Source organism: Desmodus rotundus, chromosome 1, assembly GCF_022682495.2.
Source record: "Desmodus rotundus isolate HL8 chromosome 1, HLdesRot8A.1, whole genome shotgun sequence".
Taxonomy (NCBI): Eukaryota; Metazoa; Chordata; class Mammalia; order Chiroptera; family Phyllostomidae; genus Desmodus; species Desmodus rotundus.
This window is the reverse complement of record NC_071387.1, coordinates 62,449,223-62,469,997: the sequence shown is the minus strand read 5'-3', so window position 1 is coordinate 62,469,997 and position 20,775 is coordinate 62,449,223. Positions and strand designations below refer to the sequence as shown.

At 39.6% G+C, this 20,775-nt stretch overlaps 1 protein-coding gene across 1 annotated transcript in view; it reads right to left on the bottom strand.

The window, feature by feature from the left end:
- The window catches only part of SNAPC3 (small nuclear RNA activating complex polypeptide 3), a 37,649-nt gene that overhangs the window by 7,962 nt on the left and 8,912 nt on the right, over positions 1 to 20,775 (bottom strand). The window contains exons 3-5 of the mRNA XM_024558340.4: positions 17,601 to 17,685; positions 11,585 to 11,689; positions 9,632 to 9,781 (exon numbers count right to left, since the gene is read on the bottom strand). Of these exons, the coding sequence (XP_024414108.2) occupies positions 9,632 to 9,781; positions 11,585 to 11,689; positions 17,601 to 17,685 (340 nt within the window). The remainder of the gene's footprint in view (positions 1 to 9,631; positions 9,782 to 11,584; positions 11,690 to 17,600; positions 17,686 to 20,775) is intronic.

Sequence of the window (20,775 nt, the reverse complement as noted above, 5' to 3'; positions counted from 1 at the left end):
AAAAATAAAAATAAATAAAAAATATTTTTTAAAAAAGCATAATTTCAGGACTTCCATTTTGTTAGGTGTGTAATTGGCATGACATGAAAAGGTAAAATATTCTATCAAAATGCTGAGAAGTGTTGAAGGTGGGTGATAGGAACATAAGGGCTCATTATATTATTCTTTTCTTTGTGTGTATGTTTAAAATTTTCCAAGGTAAAACTGAAAGCCTGTGCACCAAGTAAACAAAAGGGTAGGGAAAAGGTAGTCTCAAGCCAGGCATAATGACAACTAGGCAAAGAAAGTACAAGGGGCTTTGAAGGCGAGTTGACAAGGGTCTGAATCCAACTTCCACCACTGCCACTGAACACAGACTAGTCGTGACTATGCTCGGACCCACCTTTCTCTTATTGGTACTATGGTCATTCTTTCCAAAGAGAGAATATTGCATAGATGGAGGAGGCAGAAACAATGTGACAACAGACTTGTAAACATTAAAACAGGGTAAGAGGTTATGTAGCCCCATTAGAAAGCTGCTAAAGGCATCAGCACCAATATACAAAACAATAAACAAACCAGCTGAGCTAAAAATACTTCCTATGGTTCCTGGAACTAAGACCAATTCCCAGATCTGACACAAACCACTTTGAGCAGTGGTGACATAATTGGAATCAGAGAATGAATTCAGATTTTTCTTATTAAATTGATCTTATAAACTTCATAGTTACAAGGGGTTTTTTTTGTAGGCTTGAGAAATTTTGCAGATTGCTTCTTCTCTAACAAAAACAGACTCACTCTTATTTCCTGGTCTGCCTATAGCCTTAAAATTCTACTTCTTTCTCTTTATTTCATTTTTTTAAATATATTTTATTGTTATGCTATTATATTTGTACCATTTCCCCCCTTCACTCCCCTCCTCCCTGCACACCCCCTCCCTCCCACATTCCCCCCTATAGTGCATGTCCATAGGTCATACATATAAATTATCTGGCTTCTGTATTTCCTATACTATTCTTACTCTACCCCTGTCTATTTCCTACCTACTATTTATGCTACTTATTCTCTGTACCTTTCCACCCTCCCTCCCCCTCCCAATCCCCTATTGATAACCCTCCATGTGATCTCCATTTCTGTGGTTCTGTTCCTGTTCTAGTTGTTTGCTTAGTTTGCTTTTGTTTTTGTTTTAGGTGTGGTTGTTAATAACTGTGAGTTTGCTGTCATTTTTACTGTTCATATTTTTTATCTTCTTTTTCTTAGATAAATCCCTTTAACATTTCATATAATAAGGGCTTGGTAATGATGAAATCCTTTAACTTGACCTTATTTGAGAAGCACTTTATCTTCCCTTCCATTCTAAATGATAGCTTTGCTGGATACAGTAATCTTGGATGTAGGTCCTTGCCTTTCATGACTTGGAATACTTCTTTCCAGCCCCTTCTTGCCTGTAAGGTCTCTTTTGAGAAGTCAGCTGACAGTCTTATGGGAACTCCTTTGTAGGTAACTGTGTCCTTTTTTTCTCTTGCTGCTTCCAAGATTCTCTCTTTCTGTCTAATCTTGGGTAATGTAATTATGATGTGCCTTGGTGTGTTCCTCCTTGGGTCCAGCTTCTTTGGGACTCTCTGAGCTTCCTGGACTTCCTGGAAGTCTATTTCCTTTGCCAGATTAGGGAAGTTCTTCATTATTTGTTCAAATAAGTTTTCAATTTTTTGTTCTTCCTCTTCTCCTTCTGGCACCCCTATAATTAGGATGTTGGAACGTTTCAAGATGTCCTGGAGGTTCCTAAGCCTCTCCTCATTTTTTTGAATTCTTGTTTCTTCATTCTTTTCTGGTTGGATGTTTCTTCCTTCTGGTCCACACCGTTGATTTGAGTCCCAGTTTCCTTCACATCACTATTGGTTCCCTGTACATTTTCCTTTGTTTCTCTTAGCATAGCCTTCATTTTGTCATCTAATTTGCGACCAAATTCAACCAATTCTGTGAGCATACTGATTACCAGTGTTTTGAACTGTGCATCTGATAGGTTGGCTATCTGTTTGTTGCTTAGTTGTATTATTTCTGGAGCTTTGATCTGTTCTTTCACTTGGGCCATTTTTTTGTCTTGGTGGGCCTGTTATGTAAAGGGGTGGAGCCTTAGGTGTTCACCAGGGCGGGGTAACCCTCTTTGCTGCGCTGTGATGCTGTATGTGGGGGAGGGGCCGAGAGGGAGCAATGGCTGTCTGCTCCACTCTCTGCTGGATTCCAGTCACTCCCTCCGCTACCCACAATCAAATTGGGTCCCTCTGGTGCTGATTCCTGAGTGGGTGGTCTGGTGCATGCTCTAGGCCCCTGTGGGTCTCTGCAATGAACTCTCCTATGAGGCTGGGAGTTTCTCCTGCTGCTGCCTCAACCCCCACGGGTGTTTTCAATCAGAGGTTTGAGGCTTTATCTCCCTGCGCTGGAGCCCTGGGTTGTGTGGTCTGTTTCGCTCCCCCGCTTTATCTATGTGTGAATGTGGGGCTACAGGGTCTGCTAGCCACCACCTTGTGGGGTCTGCTAGCTGCAGCCTGGCCTGCCCCATTCCACAATCTGCCACTTTGCTGGGTCCGCCAGCCGCCACCTTGCCATGAGTCCTCTCCTTGTGGCTGCCCATCTCTGCCCCTCCTACCGGTCTTGGAGGAATGTTTCTTCCCTATCTCCTTGGTTGTCAGAGTTCCATACAGTTCGATTTTCTGTCAGTTATGGTTGTCTTTTGTTTTTAAATTGTTGTCCTTCTTTTGGTTGTGTGAGGAGGCACAGTGTGTCTACCTATGCCTCCATCTTGGCCAGAAGTCTCCACTTATTTCTCTTTAATTCTAATATTTATCACCAAGAGCCCTGAGATGGCAAACCTGAAGAACCCAAATATCTTAAAACCATTTCGACATAACTCAAAAACTCTGGAGTGAAATCTGTGTGTGAGTCTTGATCCTGTCTGGTCTCCATGCCAGTCACCAGAAAGATAGGAGCACAGCCAGTCCATGGGGCAGAGAGACACCCCAAATAGTTTCAGGATGTTGTTATAAGCACTGCAGTAAACAAATGAGATGGTGCCAGAGTAGCAAAGAGAGGAGAGTCAAGGAAAAATTATATGTAGTAAGTTTCAGCTGGGTTTGGAAATATGAATGTGAACTCACCAGCTGGACAAAGGAAGGGAAGGGCTTCCCACTGCATCCAAACACAGAGAGGCACAAAAAGGTATGGTATGCTTGAGGAAGACAAACACATTCATTTGTGGCCGAAGCATAAGGTCAAAGAAAAACGGGGTGAACAGCATGAAACGTTAAGTTGGGACTCATCACTACAAAAGGCCACAAATGTCTACCTAAGGAGTCTGGACTACAGGCAATGGAGACCCACTGAGATTTTTAGACTGAAGAATGATACAACCGATTTCTTTTTAAAGACTTTTCTCTTAGAACACTTTTAGATTTACAACAAAATTGAGAGAGAGGTACAGATATTTTCCATACCTGCCCACATACAATAGAGCCTCCCCCATTATCAACATCATTCACCAGAATGATATACTTGTTATTAAGGATGAACCTACACTAACACATCATAATCACCCAAAGTCCATAGTTTACCCTAAGATTCACTCTTAGTGTTTGTTTTGTTTTGAAAGGCAGCTCGAGTGTTATGTATAGGAAGGGCTAAAGGTGGGAAAAACAGTTAGGAAGTCTCTTACTAGAATAAACGGCAATGGAAAAAACAGAGTTTGGAGCTATAATGGCATAATAAACAAGAATAAAAATGGAGAATGTTACCTGAAGAGAAGGGGAGGTGATAGAACAATGAGTTTAATTTTAATTTAAACAGTGAGGTTTCTGTGGTTCATTCATTTATTCAGCAACTATTTGGGGACTTCCTCTGTGCCACACATCATCAAAGTAAGAAAGATATATACATCAGTGAACAAAACCAAACTCTTACCCTCCGAGTTTATACTCAAGTTAAGGAAGACAGACAAATATATAATATGATAGTGCTATATATGATATGTAGTGGTGAGTGCTATCAAGAAAAATACACTACAGAGGTTCCTCGAAAAATTAAAAATGGAACTGCCTTATGACCCAGTGATTTGACATCTGGGTATACATCAGAAGAAACCCAAAACACTCATTCAAAAGCACATATGCGTCCCCATGCTCACTGCAGCATTATTGACAACAGCCAAGATACACAGGCAGCCAAGTGCCCATCAGTAGATGAATGGATAAAAAAGTTGTGGTACATACACACAGTGAAATATTACTCAACCATAAAAAGAATGAAATCTTACTATTTGCGACAGCATGAATAGACCTACAGGGTGTTCAGCTAAGAGAAATAAGCCAGACAGAGAAAGACAAATACCATATGATATCACTTGTATGTGAAACTGAAACATACTTACAAAGAAAACAGCCAGCAGACGCCAGAGGGGATGGGTGTTGGGTGCAGGGTAAAATAAGGTGGAGGGATTAGAAGTATAATTGGTAGTTACGATGTAAGCACGAGGATATAAAGTACGGCATGGAATATAGTCAGTAATACTGTAATAACTATGTATGATGCCAAGTGGGCACCTGAATTATCAGAGGGAACACTTTGTAACCTATATGAATGTCTATCTGCTGTGCTATTCACCTGAAATTAATACGAAATAGTGTTGAATGCAAACTATAATTAAAGAAAATAGAAAAGAAAGAAAATGACAGCATGACAGGGGAAAACAATACCAATCTGGATGCTGTAGGTAAAGACCTCTCTGTTAAGGTGACATGAGTCCAGGAAGAAACAAAGGAGTGAGCCACCTGAATATCGGGGTGAAGAACATTCTAGGGTGAGAGAAGATACAGAGGCTCTGAACAGGAGAAGCTTGCTTAGTATATGTGAGAATCAGCAAGGATGGCAGTGTGTCTGAAGGCAACAACTGATGAGAGGGTATCAGGGCATGAAGTTGGAAGGCAGAAAGGATCAGATAACAGACATTATGAGGACCACAATCAGGACTTGTATTTTATTCTAGATAAAAGAGGAAGCCTCTGCAGATCTCACTGATACTTTAGAAATGTCATTCTGGCTGACACAGAGGATAAACAGAAGTATGGAGAGGCAGCAGTAAGCCCTGTCAGTAGGCTACTGTAGCAGTCCAGGCAAGAGATGAAGGTACCTGGAAAGGGCCAGCACGGCATAGGCAGAACTTAAATGTATTTTGAAAAGTATAGCCCTGGCTGGTGTGGCTCAGTGGTTGATTGCTGGCCTGCAAATCAAAAGGTCACTGGTTTGATTCCCAGTCTAGGGCACATGCCTGGGTTGCAGACCAGGTCCCCAGTAGGGGATGTGCGAGAGGCAACCACACACTGATGTTTTTGTCCCTCTCTTTCTCCCTTCCTTCCCCTCTTAAAAAAATAAATAAATAAAATCTTTAAGAAAAAAAGAAAAGTAGAGCTGAAGTACTTGGTGATGCCTTCAATGTGGGAACAAAAGGAGGTAAGGACGACTCCAAGGTTTTTAGCCTATGTAACCAGGTGCACAATGGGCAAATTCACTGAGATGAAGGCTCGGGGAAGGTATAGATTGGATGATGAAGAAGAGCTAGAGTTTGCTTTTTTAATTTTTTAAAGATTTTATTTACTTTTAGAGAGAGGGGATGGGAGGGGAAAAACAGAGGGAGAGAAACATCGATTGGTTGACTCTCCTATGCGCCCCCTGTGGGGATGGACCCCATAAAGCAGGCATGTGCCCTGACTGGAACTGAACTGGCCACCTTTCACTTTGCAAGGTGATGCCCAACCAGCTGAGCCAAAGGGGGTCAGGGTTGGAGTTTGCTTTTGAATATATTAAGTTTGAGATGGCTATTAGATATTTGATAAAAACTGTCAAGGAAGCTGTTGGATATATAAGTCTGGGGTTCAGAGAAGGTGTTGGGATTGGATATGTGCATCTGGGAATCCTAGTATTTATAGCTGTGAATCTGGACACGACCACCTAGGCAGTATACACAGAGAAGTCTGAAAATTGATTCATTTGGCTTAATAGCATGTATAAGTCAGAAAGATGAGAAGCATCCACAAAGGAACTGAAAGTCAGTCAGAGAGGAAGAAAATCAAGTGGGTATAATGTCCTAAAAGACAAGTAAAGAAAGTGTTTCAAAAAGAAAGGAATGTTCAATTGTGTCACACGCTGACAAGAAGTCAAAGTGAGAACTAAGTTTATGGTGGCATCAGTAAAGCGATTTTGGTGGAATGGTGGGGAATGCCATTAGCTGGAGGAAGATAAGCTGTCGAGAAGTGGTGTCAGGGTGGGAGATATATTACAGCACCTTCTTATAGCAATGGAAGAGATGACAGAATAAAAAATCTGATGGTGCAGGGATAAGAGGGGATAATTATAAGAACCAAGTCCTCGGTTATGCAATCAGGGGTGGAACCCAGTGGACACACAGACTGGCCTTACATGGCAGCCAGTCTGGTCCATTCATTGTCAACAGGTGGGAAGGGAGGGTACATGGGCAGATGGGTAAATCTGGGTGAGAAATGATGGAAAATTCTTTTCTGATAACTCGATTTTCTCCAGGAAATAAACAGCTAAAGATAAGTCATGAGGGAAGAATGTTGGCAGTTTCAGAAGGAAGAAAACAGTTGCTTTGAAAACGGGTAGTGTGAATAGACCAGTAAAAATGCCAGGCAGCACTGAGGCTAAATAGAAATGTCCAGAGGGACTGAAAGTAATGGTTTGGAAATCAGGAGAGAATGTGGCTACAGAGAGATTAACAAAGATTTGAGAATGCCTAAAACCATGAAAACTGGGGGAAAGATCAGGAGAAGAATCAAAATAAGAACAACTAAGGTAAAACCTAAGTCATCACTTATGTGCCTGCTGACACAGGAACCAGCAAAACAGAGATTGTGATGGCTCTCACCCATACTCTATCTCCGTTCTATTTGATCCAAATATCTTTTTACTGTTCAACAGGAGGTGCTGCCCCTCTTAGGTGGGCCAGTAAATCTGAGGGCCTCTGCTACTTGTACCAGGTAACATAGTTAGCTCGAGCTTGCCCATGATGAAATTCAGGAGGATCACAGCCCTACTACTTTACTGGGCAAGGGATCCCTTCTAAAATCTTCGTGGGTAGCCAGCCTACCATTCTGCTCCTTTCCATACTTATCCAGTGAGTAAGTAGGGTTTCTCTGAGAGCATCACCCTGGGAAACTCTAGCAGCAAATGCTATGTTCCTGGTTGGTACTGGTCCATGAACTGACAGGTCCTTCTACGGGCAGGGAGATTCTCGGGCAGACTCCAGCCCTCCGCTGCGGGGCAGTTATGACAAACTCATGCAGAGTTCGAAAGAAGAGAGACTGACGAGCAAATTCAAATGCTAAGTGAAATCAAGTTGTATCAACATGGAAAAGAGATCAATGACTTAAACAATTAGGTGGCTCTTATAACCTTTGAAGAAGAGTATACAAACAATGGCTGAAAATGAATAAGATTTGAGGAAATCAAAACTGAGTATAGCCTAATCTTTGAAAAGGTCTTGATGATAAAGAACAGGGACAAGACAGGCTTTGAGGGAATGGTCTAAAAGAAGAAAGAGGAACTTCCAGCCAAGGTGGAGGCGTAGGTAGACACACTGTGCCTCCTTGCACAACCAAAAGAAGGACAACAACAAATTTAAAAACAAAAACCAACCAGAACTCATAGAAAATTGAACTATATGGAAGTGTGACAACCAAGGAGTTAAAGAAGAAACATTCATCCAGACCAGTAGGAGTGGCGGAGATGGGCAGCTGGGCTGAGAGGACTCGAAGCAAGGCTATGGCTGGAGGACCAGGGCGGGCAAGATGGCAGCTGGCAGACCAGGTGAGGCAGTGGCTCACAGTCTGGGTGGTCCCACATTCACGTGCAGATAAACTGGGAGGAACAACTGGGGAGTGAGATAGACTGAGCAACCCAGGGTTCTAGGGCAGGGAAATAAAGCCTCAAAACCTGTGACTGAAAATACCTGTGGGGGTTGATGTGGCAGCGGAAGAAACTCCAAGCCTCACAGGAGACTTCTTGGAGAGACCCACAGGGTCCTAGAACATACACAAGCCCACCCACTGGGAATCAGCACTAGAAGGGCCCAATTTGACTGTGGGTAGTGGGGGAAGTCACTGAAAGCCGGCAGAGAGCAGAGCAAGTGGTAATGTTCCCTCTCAGACCCCTTCCCCACATACAGCGTCACAACACAGCTACGTGGATTTCCCAGGCCTGGTGCACACCTAAGGCTCCGTCCCTTTCTACGAAACAGGCGTGTTAAGACACACACAAAAAAATGGCCCAAATGAAAGAACAGTTCAAGAAAAAGTAACAACTAAGCAACGAAGAGATAGCCAACCTATCAGTTACACAGTTCAAAACACTGGTAATCAGGATGCTTCAGGAACTCACTGGGTACTTCAACGGCATAAAAAAAGACCCAGGCAGCACTGAAGGTTGCATTATATGAAATAAAAAAAAATCTAGAGGGAACCAACAGTGAAGGGAAGGAAACCAGGACTCAAATCAATGGTTTGGAGCAGAAGGAAGAAAGAAACTTTCAACCAGAATAGAATGAAAAAACAAGAATTCAAAAAAATGAGGAAAGGCTTAGGAACCTCCAGGACAACTTTAAACGTTCCAACATCCAAATTATAGGGGTACCAGAAGGAGAAGAGGAAAAACAAGAAGTTGAAAACTTATTTGAACAAATAATCAAGGAGAACTTCCTCAATCTGGCAAAGGAAACAGACTTCCAGGAAGTCCAGGAAGCTCAGAGAGTCCCAAAGAAGTTGAACCCCAGAAAGCACACACCAAGGCACATCATAATTACATTAGGCAGGATTAAAGATAAGGAGAGAATCTTAGAAGCAGCAAGAGAAAAGGACACAGTTACCTACAAAGGAGTTCCCATTAGACAATCAGCTGATTTCTCAAAAGAAACTTTGCAGGCAAGAAGGGACTGGAAAGAAGTATTCAAAGTCATGAAAGGCAAGTACCTACATCCAAGATTGCTCTATCCAGCAAAGCTATCATTTAGAATGGAAGGGCAGGTAAAGTGCTACCCAGATAAGGTCAAGTTAAAGGAGTTCATTATTACCAAGCCCTTACTATATGAAATGTTAAAGGGACTTATCTAAGAAAAAGAAGATAAAAAATATGAACAGTAAAATGATAACAAACTCACAGGTATTAACAACTGAACCTTAGAAACAAACAAACTAAAAAAACAACTACAACAATAACAATCACAGAAATGGAGATCACATGGAGGGTTATCAGCCGGGGCGTCAGAAGGGGAGAGAGGGGAAAAAGGTACAGAGAATAAGTAGCATAAATGGTAGGTAGAAAATAGAAAGGGGGAGGTTAGGAATAGTATAGGAAATGTACAACCCATGGACATGAACTAAAAGGGGGGAATGCAGGTGGGAGGGGGTGTGCAGGGCAGAGGGGAATAAAGGGGAGAAATGGGACAACTATAATAGCATAATCAATAAAATATATTTTAAAAAATAAAAATAAATAAAAGAAAAAAGCATGCTAGATAACCATTACTTCCTTGGCTTACTATAACTATTTCCCCTTGCTTTACTGGGGTAAAAAAAAAAAAACACCACCTTACTTTGCTGATGTGTTCAGGGGCTTGGTCAGGAGTACTGCTGAATTCCCCACCAATCTGGAGGTCACTGACACAGCAAATTGAATCCCTTAGTTCTGTGAGCTTCTGACTGCCCAATACCAGCACTGTCTGGTATGGTTTGTGTTCTTTGTGCTAAAAATTAAACAGTAAATAAGTAAGTATCCCCTTACAGACAAGCAGTTAAACTATCCTATCATGATCAGATATGAATTGTTACTGGTTTTCTTGATTTAAGTTATGCCCATAACTTGGTGTTTGATGTTTCTTAAATTCTATATTTATCTCTTTGACATTCGTTAATTACAGGTCCAAACCAATGGCCAAAGTTATTTACATCTCCTCTGTGATACACGGCCTAAACTTTGAAACCAGCTCTTTCATCTAACTCTCACATACCAAGCCAACATTTCACCTATCCTAAATCAAGGACCAGGTACAGATAACTAAGGACAACCCCCATGCCCCAGAGCCCACTAGAATTTCTCAAACTAGCCAACTCAAACTGTTTGCTCTGCTTGCCTTGTCTTTCTTGCTGAAACCCTAATAAAGGCTGTGGCCTGTGTCCTCCCTGCCCTCCTTTCTGCCTCCAGACACTGGTGCTTTCCCCTGTGGTTCTGCACAGCATGGCATAACCCCTCTCTCAGGAAGTATAAGCAATAAAAATCTTCTTTCAATGGCATTAGCCTCTAGTGTTGTCACTCAGTCACTTCTGTAAATTGTAATCTGTGGGTATAACTGAGACACTGGTCCAATGATCTGAACGTTTGTGTCTGCCCAAAATTTCCATATTGCAATCCTAGCACCCAGAGTGACGGTGTTAGGATGTGGGGCCCGTGGAAAGTAGCTGGGTCATGAGGGTGTTCTCATTAGTGGGATGGTGCTCCTATAAAAGAGATCCCACAGAGCTCCCTAGCCCCTTCTAGCGTGTAAAGTCTTCAACCCAGAAGAGAGCCCCAACCTGACCATGCTGGCACCCTGATCTTGGACTTCCAGCCTCCAGAGCTAACAAAAATAAATTTCGGTTGTTTATAAGCTACACAGTCGGAGTCATTTTGTTACAGAAGCTGGAATGAACTAAGATACGTAGCAATAGAACTCGTTTAGTTTAAGCTAACGTTTATAATCAATAAGCTACTACAATGACATTAGCATGAAAAGCCTGTGGACTATAACTTCATCTGCAACACTGTCTTTTAAAATCTCCTAGAAGTTACCACACTGAAGTCAAGCAATCTATTCACTACCCTAATGTTATAAACCCAGCGGTTCCATTTTATTGGTTTTGTTTTGTTTGGCAATTTGAGATCTTCATCAAACAAGGCAATTAGTACTAACTATATCCCAGATGCTTCATAAAAGCCTATTTATTCCCAAGTACAGTTTATGTACAGTAATAGTTAAATTAAGCCTTATCAAAGTTCACGGCATGGATATGAAGAATAAAAAATACATACACTCTGTATGAGATAGTTCTTTTTATCAGAACCTCCTAAGAATTCCTAGATACCCCTTACCTGTTGATTTTCTGCATTTTCATCAAAGAAGAACTGTCATTAGTTTAACAACTTCCCACATATTCTAAACTGGTAAATAAAAGTCACCCCACTCCTTCTAGGGGGGACAAAACCCTCAAGACATGATAATAATTAGAATCACTGTGGATTTCTATATACTTACAGTTGCTTCTATTGCAGAAACCAAGGTATGCATTCTAACACTGAAACTGCACTCCTATTCATCAATAGATTATTTGAAATTTGACCTATTTATAATATTCCTTATTAAAACAAAGAACTGAAGACTATAAGCAGAATGCCAGAATAGCATTTGATGGCATTTATTTTGAACCCTAGGAATATGGCTCTTCAAATAATTAAACCATCTGACAAAAGTCATTCATATTATCTGTGAAATCCAAAAGATTTTACTACTGACCTTATGAAATATAACAGGGTACAAGATATTGACAGATAGGATAAGTTCCCCTTCTTCTATCATGTCTGCTGGATTTTCAGGCTTTTTCCCCATGGCACGTGACTCCTGGGGGAGGAAAACAAATTAATAAAGAGATCTTAAAATCAGACGCTGTGACTCAGGTGAGAGTCAGTGTGGAACAACGGCTATAAGCAATGACTGAGCCAAACAGCCCTGACTCTAACTCCAATTCTACTTCAAGAAAATTGTTAAGACCTCTCTAAGCTTTAGTTTCATCTTCTGTAAAACACAGAAAATACTTATTTTATAGAACTGTTGCTGGGAATGTGTACATAAAGCATCTAGCAAGATGCCTGGCACTAAGGGCTCACCAATTGATGATTAAAAAGGAATACCAGGAATAACTAGTGTTGATATCACATTGACATTTACCCTTAGTAATCTTTTACATAACTCCTCACATATAATTATGAGAGACATTTGACAGATGAAGATGAAGCTCAAAGGTAACACTAAGAAAATAAGGAGAACATATGCAGAAGGAAAGAAGGGAAGCAAAATAATATACCACAAATATTCAACTATATACAAAGAACGCAGGAATGTGGAAATTGAGGAACAGAGATATACATGGCATACAAACTGCTAAATAGAAGTTATTATTTTAAATTAAATGGACTAAGCGTTCCTATTAAAAAAGCAAAAGACTGGCAGATGGGATAAAAAATTTGATCTATATATATACATTCCCTAGAAGAGAATAACTTTATTTAAATATTTTATTTTATTATTAGTTTTTCATCCTCACCTGAAAACATTTTCATTTGCTTTTTTAGAGAGAAAGGAAGGAAGAGAGAGAAACATCAATGTAAGAGAAGCATCAATTGGTTGCCTTTGTTAACACCTAGATGGGGATTGCACGTGCCCAAGCCAGGACCAGGGTTGAACCCGCAACCCTCTGGCTACAGGAAAACACTCCAAGCACTGAGTCACACCAGCCAGGGCAGAGACACTCACTTTAGATATGAAGACACAAAGAGGTTGAAAGTAAAAGGATGTAAATAGATACTCCCCCCAAATAGTAACCAAAAGAAAGCTGGAGTGGTTATATTATTGTCAGGCAAAATAGACAATTAAAGGAGGTTACAAGAGACAAAGAAAGACATATATTGGTGAAAGGTGCAATCCAGCAAGAACATACAGTAATTATAAACATATATACAGCTAAAAGAAAACCCCACAATACATGAAGAAAAAAATTTACAGAACCGAAGGGAGAAACAGACTTAATAGCTCTACAGTTAATAGTTGGAAATGCCAATACTTCAAATTCAATGAGTAGAAAAATCAGAAAGAAAATTAGTAAGGAAACAGAAGACTTGAACAACACTATTGACCAATGAGACCTAACAGATATAGAGAACACTCCAATGATAGCAGAATACACATTCTTCTCAAGTGTACAAGAACCATTCTCCAGATAGACCACCAAGTCTTCATAAATTTAAAAGACTAAAATCATAAAAAGTGTCTTTTAAAAAAATGATACAAGTTATTTTTTAAAACTTTATTTATTGGTTTTAGGTAGAGAAATGAAGACAGGAAGGGAAGTGGAGGGGGGGAGGGAGAGAGAGAAGGAAACATCAAATTGTTGTTCCCCTTATTTATGTACTCATTGATTAACTCTTGTATATGCCCTGACCAGGGATCAAACCTGCAACCTTATCATAATGGAACAAAGCTCTAACCAAATGAGCTACCTGGCCAGGACAAAAGTATGTTTTCCAATCACAACCGATGAAACTTGAAATCAGTAACAGGAGGAAAACTGGAAAATTCAGATATGTGGAAATTAACAAACACACTCAAACAACCAGTGGGTCAAGAAATCATGACAGAAATTAGACAATACCTTGAGACAAAAGAAAAGGAAACATAACATAAGAAATGTATGAAATGGCCCTGGCTGGTGTGGCTCAATGGATTGATTGCTGGCCTACAAACCAAAGGGTTGCTGGTTCGATTCCCAGTCAGGGCACATGCCTAGGTTGTGGGCCAGGTCCCCAGTGGAGGAGCATGCAAGAGGCAACCACACACTGATGTTTCTCTCCCTCTCTCCTTCCCTTCCCCTCTGTAAAAATAAATAAAATCTTTTTTGAAAACCCTGAAATACAGCAAAAGCAATAATACAAAGAGAAAAACTTAGAGCTATAAACACCTACCTTAAAAAAGAGTGTAGCAATCTGAAAGTCTACCTTAACAATCTGAAATCAATAACCTAAATGTAAACAAATAGGAACTAGAAAAAGAAAAGCAAACTAAACCTGAAGCCAGCAGGATGAAATCAAAACTGACTCAAGAAGAAATAGAAAATGTAAATAGATCTATATAAGTAAAGACTGACTCTCCTATCGAAGAAAAAGTCCAGGACTAGATTACTTCACTGGTGAATTCTACCAAATAGCAAAGAAATTTAATAACACCAATCATTCTCCAAGTCTGAAAAAGTCTTTAGAGTTGAGGGAATACTTCCTAACTCATTCAGAGGTGAGCAAACTTTGATACCAAAATTAAACAAAGACACTACAAGAACACTACAGACCAATATCCCTCATGAATATAATTGCCAAACTGAAAAAAAAACTAGCAAACTAAATTCAACAGCATATTAAAAAGATTATACACCACAAGCAAGTTGGACTAATGTACAGGATCAAGGATAAGTTCAACACATACAAATCAACCAATGTTATATAGCACACTAATAGAATGATGGGGGGGAGGCCAACATCATCATCTCAGCTGACACAAAAGAAAGCATTTGACAAAATCCAATTCTCTTTTTACATTAAAACTCTAAAAGAACTAAGAATAGAAGGGAATTCAACAATGATAAAGGCCATATGTGAACAAGTCACAACTAAAATCATACTCAATAGTGAAAGACTGGTGCAAGAATGTGTACTTTCCACTTCCTTCAACACAGTTCTAGAAATTCTAACCAGAGCAAGGGGGAAAAGGGGAATAAAGGAAAAAAGGAAGAAAGAACAAGTGAACAACTGAATTGGAAAGAGATAAAATTATCTGTTTGCAGAAACATGACATGCATAATCTTCTATGTACAAAATCCTGAAGAATTCACACAAAAAAACCCCCTGTTAGAACTAATAAAGAAATTAAACAAAGTTGCAGGATATAAAACTAAAACACAAAAATCAGTTGTATTTCTATACGGTAGCAATGAATAATCTTTGAAAAAATATTAAGAAAACAATTCCATTTAAAATAGCATTGAAAGGAATAAATTTAACAATAGACATGAAAGACTTCTATATAAAAAAAACTACAAACCTTGCATCTCTGCTCATGGATTGAAAGGCTTAATATTGTTAAGGTGACATACTACCCAAATGATACATAGATTCAATGCAACCCCTATCAAAATCTCAGCATTTTTTTTTCAAACATAGAATAACCCATCCTGAAAACAGTTTTGAAAAAGAACAAAATTGAAAGACTATCATTTCCAAATTTCAAAAATGATCACAAAAAGCTACAATAGTCAAAACAATGTGGTATCAGGATAAAGAGACACATAGACCAATGGACTAGAGAACTCAGAAATAAAGTTAATATGCAACTGACTTTCAACAAAGGTGCCCAAACCATTCAATAAGGAAAGAAAACTCTTCAACTTGCGCTAAGAAAAGTGGATATCCATATGTAAAAGAATGAAGTCGAACCTTTACCTCATAGCATATACAAAAATAACTCAAAATGGATCAAAGGCTTACACTAATAGCTACAATCATAGAACTCTTAAAAGAAAACATAGGGGAAAATATTCAAGCATTGGATATAGCAATATTTTCTTAAGTATGACACCAACTACACAGATAATAAAAGAACAGATAAATTCAATTTCACCAAATTTTAAAACTTTTGTATGTCACACTATCAAGAGACTGAAAAGACAACCCATAAAATGATTAAAAAATAGTTTTCCATTATATATATGGCAAGGGTCTAGTATCAAAAATATACAAAGCCCTGGCTGGTGTCTCAATGGACTGAGAACCAAAGGGTCGCTGGTTCAATTCCCAGTCAGGGCACATGCCTGGGTTTCGGGCCAGGTCCCCAGTAGGGGGCGCTTGAGAGGAAACCACTCATTAATGTTTCTCTCCCTTCCTTTCTCCCTCCCTTCCCTTCTCTAAATATAAATAAATAAAATATTAAAAAAAATATATACAAAGAACTCTTACAATTCAACAAAGAAACAACTCAATTAAAAAAATTGATGAATAGCCCTGGCTGGTATGGCTTAGTGGATTGAGTGCTGGCCTGCGAACCAAAGGGTCACCAGTTCAATTTCTAGTCAGGGCAACATGCCTGGGTTGTGGGCCAGGTCCCCAGTAGTGGGTATGAGAGAGGCAACCACACACTGATGTTTCTCTCCCTCTCTTGCTCCCTCCTTTCCACTCTCTAAAACTAAATAAATAAAATCTTTTTTAAAAAATTGACAAATAATTTAATAGACATTTCTCCACAGAAGATATACAAACCAATAAACATGAAAAGACTGCCAATATCACTAATCATTAGGGAAATGCAAATGAAAACCATAATGAGATACCATTTCCCACCCACTAGATGGTTATTATCAAAAACCAGATAATGACGTGTTGATGAGGATGTGGAGAAATTGGAACCTTCCCGTATTGCTGGTGAGAATATAAAATGATGCAGCCACTGTGGGAAACAGTTTGGTGGTTCCTCACAAAGTTAAAATAGGATCACCACATGACCAAGCAATTCTCCTCCTAGGTATATACTGAAAAGAACTAAAAATGAACTCATACTTGTACACTAATGTTCACAGCAGTATTATTTACAATAGCCAAAAGGTGGAAAAAACCCAAATGTCCGCCAACAGATGAATGGATAAACAAAAGGTGTTATATCCATACAATCAAATATTATTCACATATAAAAAGGAATAAGTTCTGATACATGCTATAGCACAGATGATCCTTTAAAACATGCTAATAAGCCAGAAACAAAAGGACAAATATTGCATGATTCCACTTATATGAAGTATCTATAATAAGCAAATTCACAGAGAAAGTAGAACAGAGGTTACCAGGAGGTAGTGGAAGGAAAAAGGGGGAGTTATTGTAATAGTCACAGAATTTCTGCTTGGGATGATAAAAGATTCTGGTGATGTTCACAAAGCATTGTGAATATATATGCCACGTGAATGAATATTTAAAAGTTGTTCAAACAGTAAATTTTGTTACATAAATTTTAACACAATAAAAAATAAGCGAGAAAAACCATACATACCGCTATACACTGTTAAGTGCCCAACACCGTGTGGCACACTGTAGATTTTCAAGATGTCTGTTAACACACTCCTCATTACCCATCATCTTAAATTTTCTAAGAGCTTTACACAAGAGATGATGGATTAGGGAAAAAAGTAGTGAAACCAAGTTCAGGAGCAGAACAAACGTACTGAGAATAGAGTGGTGAAAAGGCATGAATTTAGCCTAACACAGAGAGCAAGACCAAGCTAAACCCAAAAGATAAAGACAGCCCTGATCTGCGTGGCTCAGTAAGTTGGGCATCATCCTGCAAACCTGAAGGTTGCTGGTTCAATTCCTGGTCAGGTTACATGACTGGGTTGTGGACCAGATTCCTAGTTGGGGACCTGTGAGAAGCAACCAATCAGTGGTTCTCTCACATACCAATGTTTCTCTCTCTTTGTCCCTCCCTTCCCCTCTCTCTAAAAATAAATAAATAATAAAATGTTAAAGAAAAAAAAATAAAGACAGATTTGAGAGTTAAATATGCCATCACCTAAATTCTGAGGGTTGTCATCTTCTACTACTTTCCAACCCCAATAGTTTCTTTACTTTGCTTTCAACTAGGTATAAAGCCACCATACAGTCATCACTAATACTCACCCAATGACAGACTTTGTTTCATGGGAAAAGGTAAATAAAATGACTCTTACCATCTCGTATGCAAAAGTTTCTTGTCTGCACACCCGATCTATCGTTATTGTTTCTTCTCGATGTTCCAAAAGCCTCTTTCTAACCCTATCATAGATACAAAGAAAATCAAACTTCAACATTCTTTACTGGGGCTTCAAATGCATCTTTAATATTTAATTTTTTTATTTTGAACGAATTTTAGACTTAAAAGCTGCAAAAAGAGTACAAAGAGTTCCCTTATATCTCTAACCTGGATTCCCCTAAGTTAACATCTTATGTGACCATAGAATAATTATCAAACCAGGAAATTAACATCACTACAGTATTATTAACTACAGACATTTTTGGAACTTAACAAATAATTAAATGTAATGCCCTTTTTCTGTCCCAGTGTCCTGAGCAGGACACCACATTACACTTCTCACGTCTTTTTCCTCCAGTCTTACAGGTCAGGTCAGCAGTCTCCCCTTGCCTTTCATGATCTCGACACTTCTGAGGAGTTCCGTTCAGTTATTTGGTGAGAGCCCTACACTTTGGGTTTGACTGCTGTCTGCCAAGCAGCAGTCAGTGATTAGAATAAGCCCATACATTTTTTTCAGTTGACTTTATATACTTCTTTTAATATATTTTATTGATTATGCTATTACAGTTGTCCCATTTTCCCCCCTTCACTCCCCTCCTTCCTGCACACCCCCTCCCTCCCACATTCCCTCCCTACAGTTCATGTCCATGGGTCATACATGTAAGTTCTTTGGCTTCTACATTTCCTATACTATTCTTACCCTACCCCTGTCTATTTTCCACCTACCATTTATGCTACTTATTCTCTGTACCTTATCTCCCTCTCTCCCCCTCCCACTCCCCTATTGATAACCCTCCATGTGATCTCCATTTCTGTGATTCTTTTCCTGCTCTAGTTGTTTGCTTAGTTTGCTTTTGTTTTTGTTTTAGGTGTGGTTGTTATTAACTGTGAATTTGCTGTCATTTTATTGTTCATATTTTTTATCTTCTTCTTCTTAGATAAATCCCTTTAACATTTCATATAATAAGGGCTTGGTGATGATGAACTCCTTTAACTTGACTTTATCTGCCCTTCCATTCTAAATGACAGCTTTCTTGGATAGAGCAATCTTGGATGTAGGTTCTTGCCTTTCATGACTTCAAATACTTCTTTCCAGCCCCTTCTTGCCTGTAAGGTCTCTTTTGAGAAATCAGCTGACAGTCTTATGGGAAGTCCTTTGTAGGTAACTGTGTTCTTTTCTCTTGCTGCTTCTAAGATTCTCTCCTTCTGTTTCATCTTAGGTAATGTAATTATAATGTGCCTTGGTGTGTTCCTCCTTGGGTCCAGCTTCTTTGGGACTGTCTGAGCTTCCTGGACTTCCTGGAAGTCTATTTCCTTTGCCAGATTAGGGAACTTCTCCTTCATTATTTGTTCAAATAAGTTTTCAATTTTTTGTTCTTCCTCTTCTCCTTCTGGTACCCCTATAATTTGGATGTTGGAACATTTCAAAATGTCCTGGAGGTTCCTAAGCCTCTCCTCATTTTTTTAAATTCTTGTTTCTTCATTCTTTTCTGGTTGGTTTCTTTCTTCCTTCTGGTACATATAGCTGATTTGAGTCCCGGTTTCCTTCCCATTGCTATTGGTTCCCTGTACATTTTCCTTTGTTTCTCTTAGCATAGGCTTCATTTTTTCATCTAATTTGCAACCAAATTCAACCAATTCTGTGAGCTTCCTGATTACCAGTGTTTTGAACTGTGCATCTGATAGGTTGGCTATCTGTTTGTTGCTTAGTTGTATTTTTTCTGGAGCTTTGATCTGTTCTTTGGGCCATTTTTTGTGTGTGTGTCTTGGCACGCCTGTTACGTAAAGGGGTGGAGCCTTAGGTATTCACCAGGGCAGGGCAACCCACAACACTGTGCTGTGACACTGTACATGATAATTATTCTATGGTCACATAAGATGTTAACTTAGGGGAATCCAGGTTAGAGATATAAGGGAACTCTTTGAGATGAGAGGGAACAATGGTGCTTGCTCTGCTTTCTGTCAGATTTCATTCACTTCTCCCGCTACCCACAAGCAAAGTGGGCCCTTCTGGTGCTGATTCCCATATGGGTGGGTTCATGTAAGTTGCAGGCCCCTGTGAGTCTCTCCAAAAAACTCTCCTGTGAGGCTGGGAGTTTCTTCTGCTGCCACCTCAACCCCCAAGGGGTTTTGAATCAAGAGGTTTGAGGCTTTATTTCCCTGCGCTGGAGCCCTGGGTTACGCGGTCTATTTCACTCCCAATTTGTTCCCTCCAGTTTATCTGTGCACGAACGTGGGACCACAGGGTCCGCCAGCCACCGTTTTGCTCGAGTCCTCTCCATCCAGCTGCCCGTCTCCACCCCTCCTATCGGTCTGGATGAATGTGTCTTCTTCTACTCCTTGGGTGTTGGACTTCCATACAGTTCGACTTTCTGTCAGTTTGGTCGTTTTTTGTTTTTAAATTGTTGTTCTTCTTTTGGTTGTGCGAGGAGGCACAAATATGTCTACCTACACCTCCATCTTGTCTGGAAGTCGACTTTATGTTTTTTTTTTAATTTGTTTCATTCTTGTTTATTCTGCAAGAATATTACAAGAACACCCCAGCTGGTGTGGCTCAAGTTGGTTGGGCATTGTCCCGCAAACCGAAAAGTTGGTGGTTCAATTCCCAGTCAGGGCACATGCCTGGGTTGCAGGTTTGACCCGCAGTTGGGGTACGTTAGGAAGGCGATCAAAGTTTCTCTCTCACACTGATGATTCCCTCCCTCTCCTTCTCCCTCCCTTCCCCTCTAAATAAATAAATAAATAAATAAATAAATAAAGTTTTTAAAAAAGAATATCACAACAATGATGATGTCCTTCACTCTACCATCATGAGGTTCAGGATGTTAATAATAATACAGGATGGGACAAAGGTAGGTTTACAGCTGTTCATATGGAAAATAACACAATAATTATAAATAATAATACACAAATGAACTCTGTGTTTTGCATAGTCATAACTGTAAAACTACTTTTGCCCCACCCCGTATGTCTTATTACTGGTAATGTTTACCTTGTCTGCCACGTTCCTACACTTGAAAGATACTTTTCTTTTGTACTTGGTAAGTATTTGGGTGAAAAACACTTTGAAACTATGCAAATCTTGTTTTTCCTCGAACTTTCATCCAGAAATT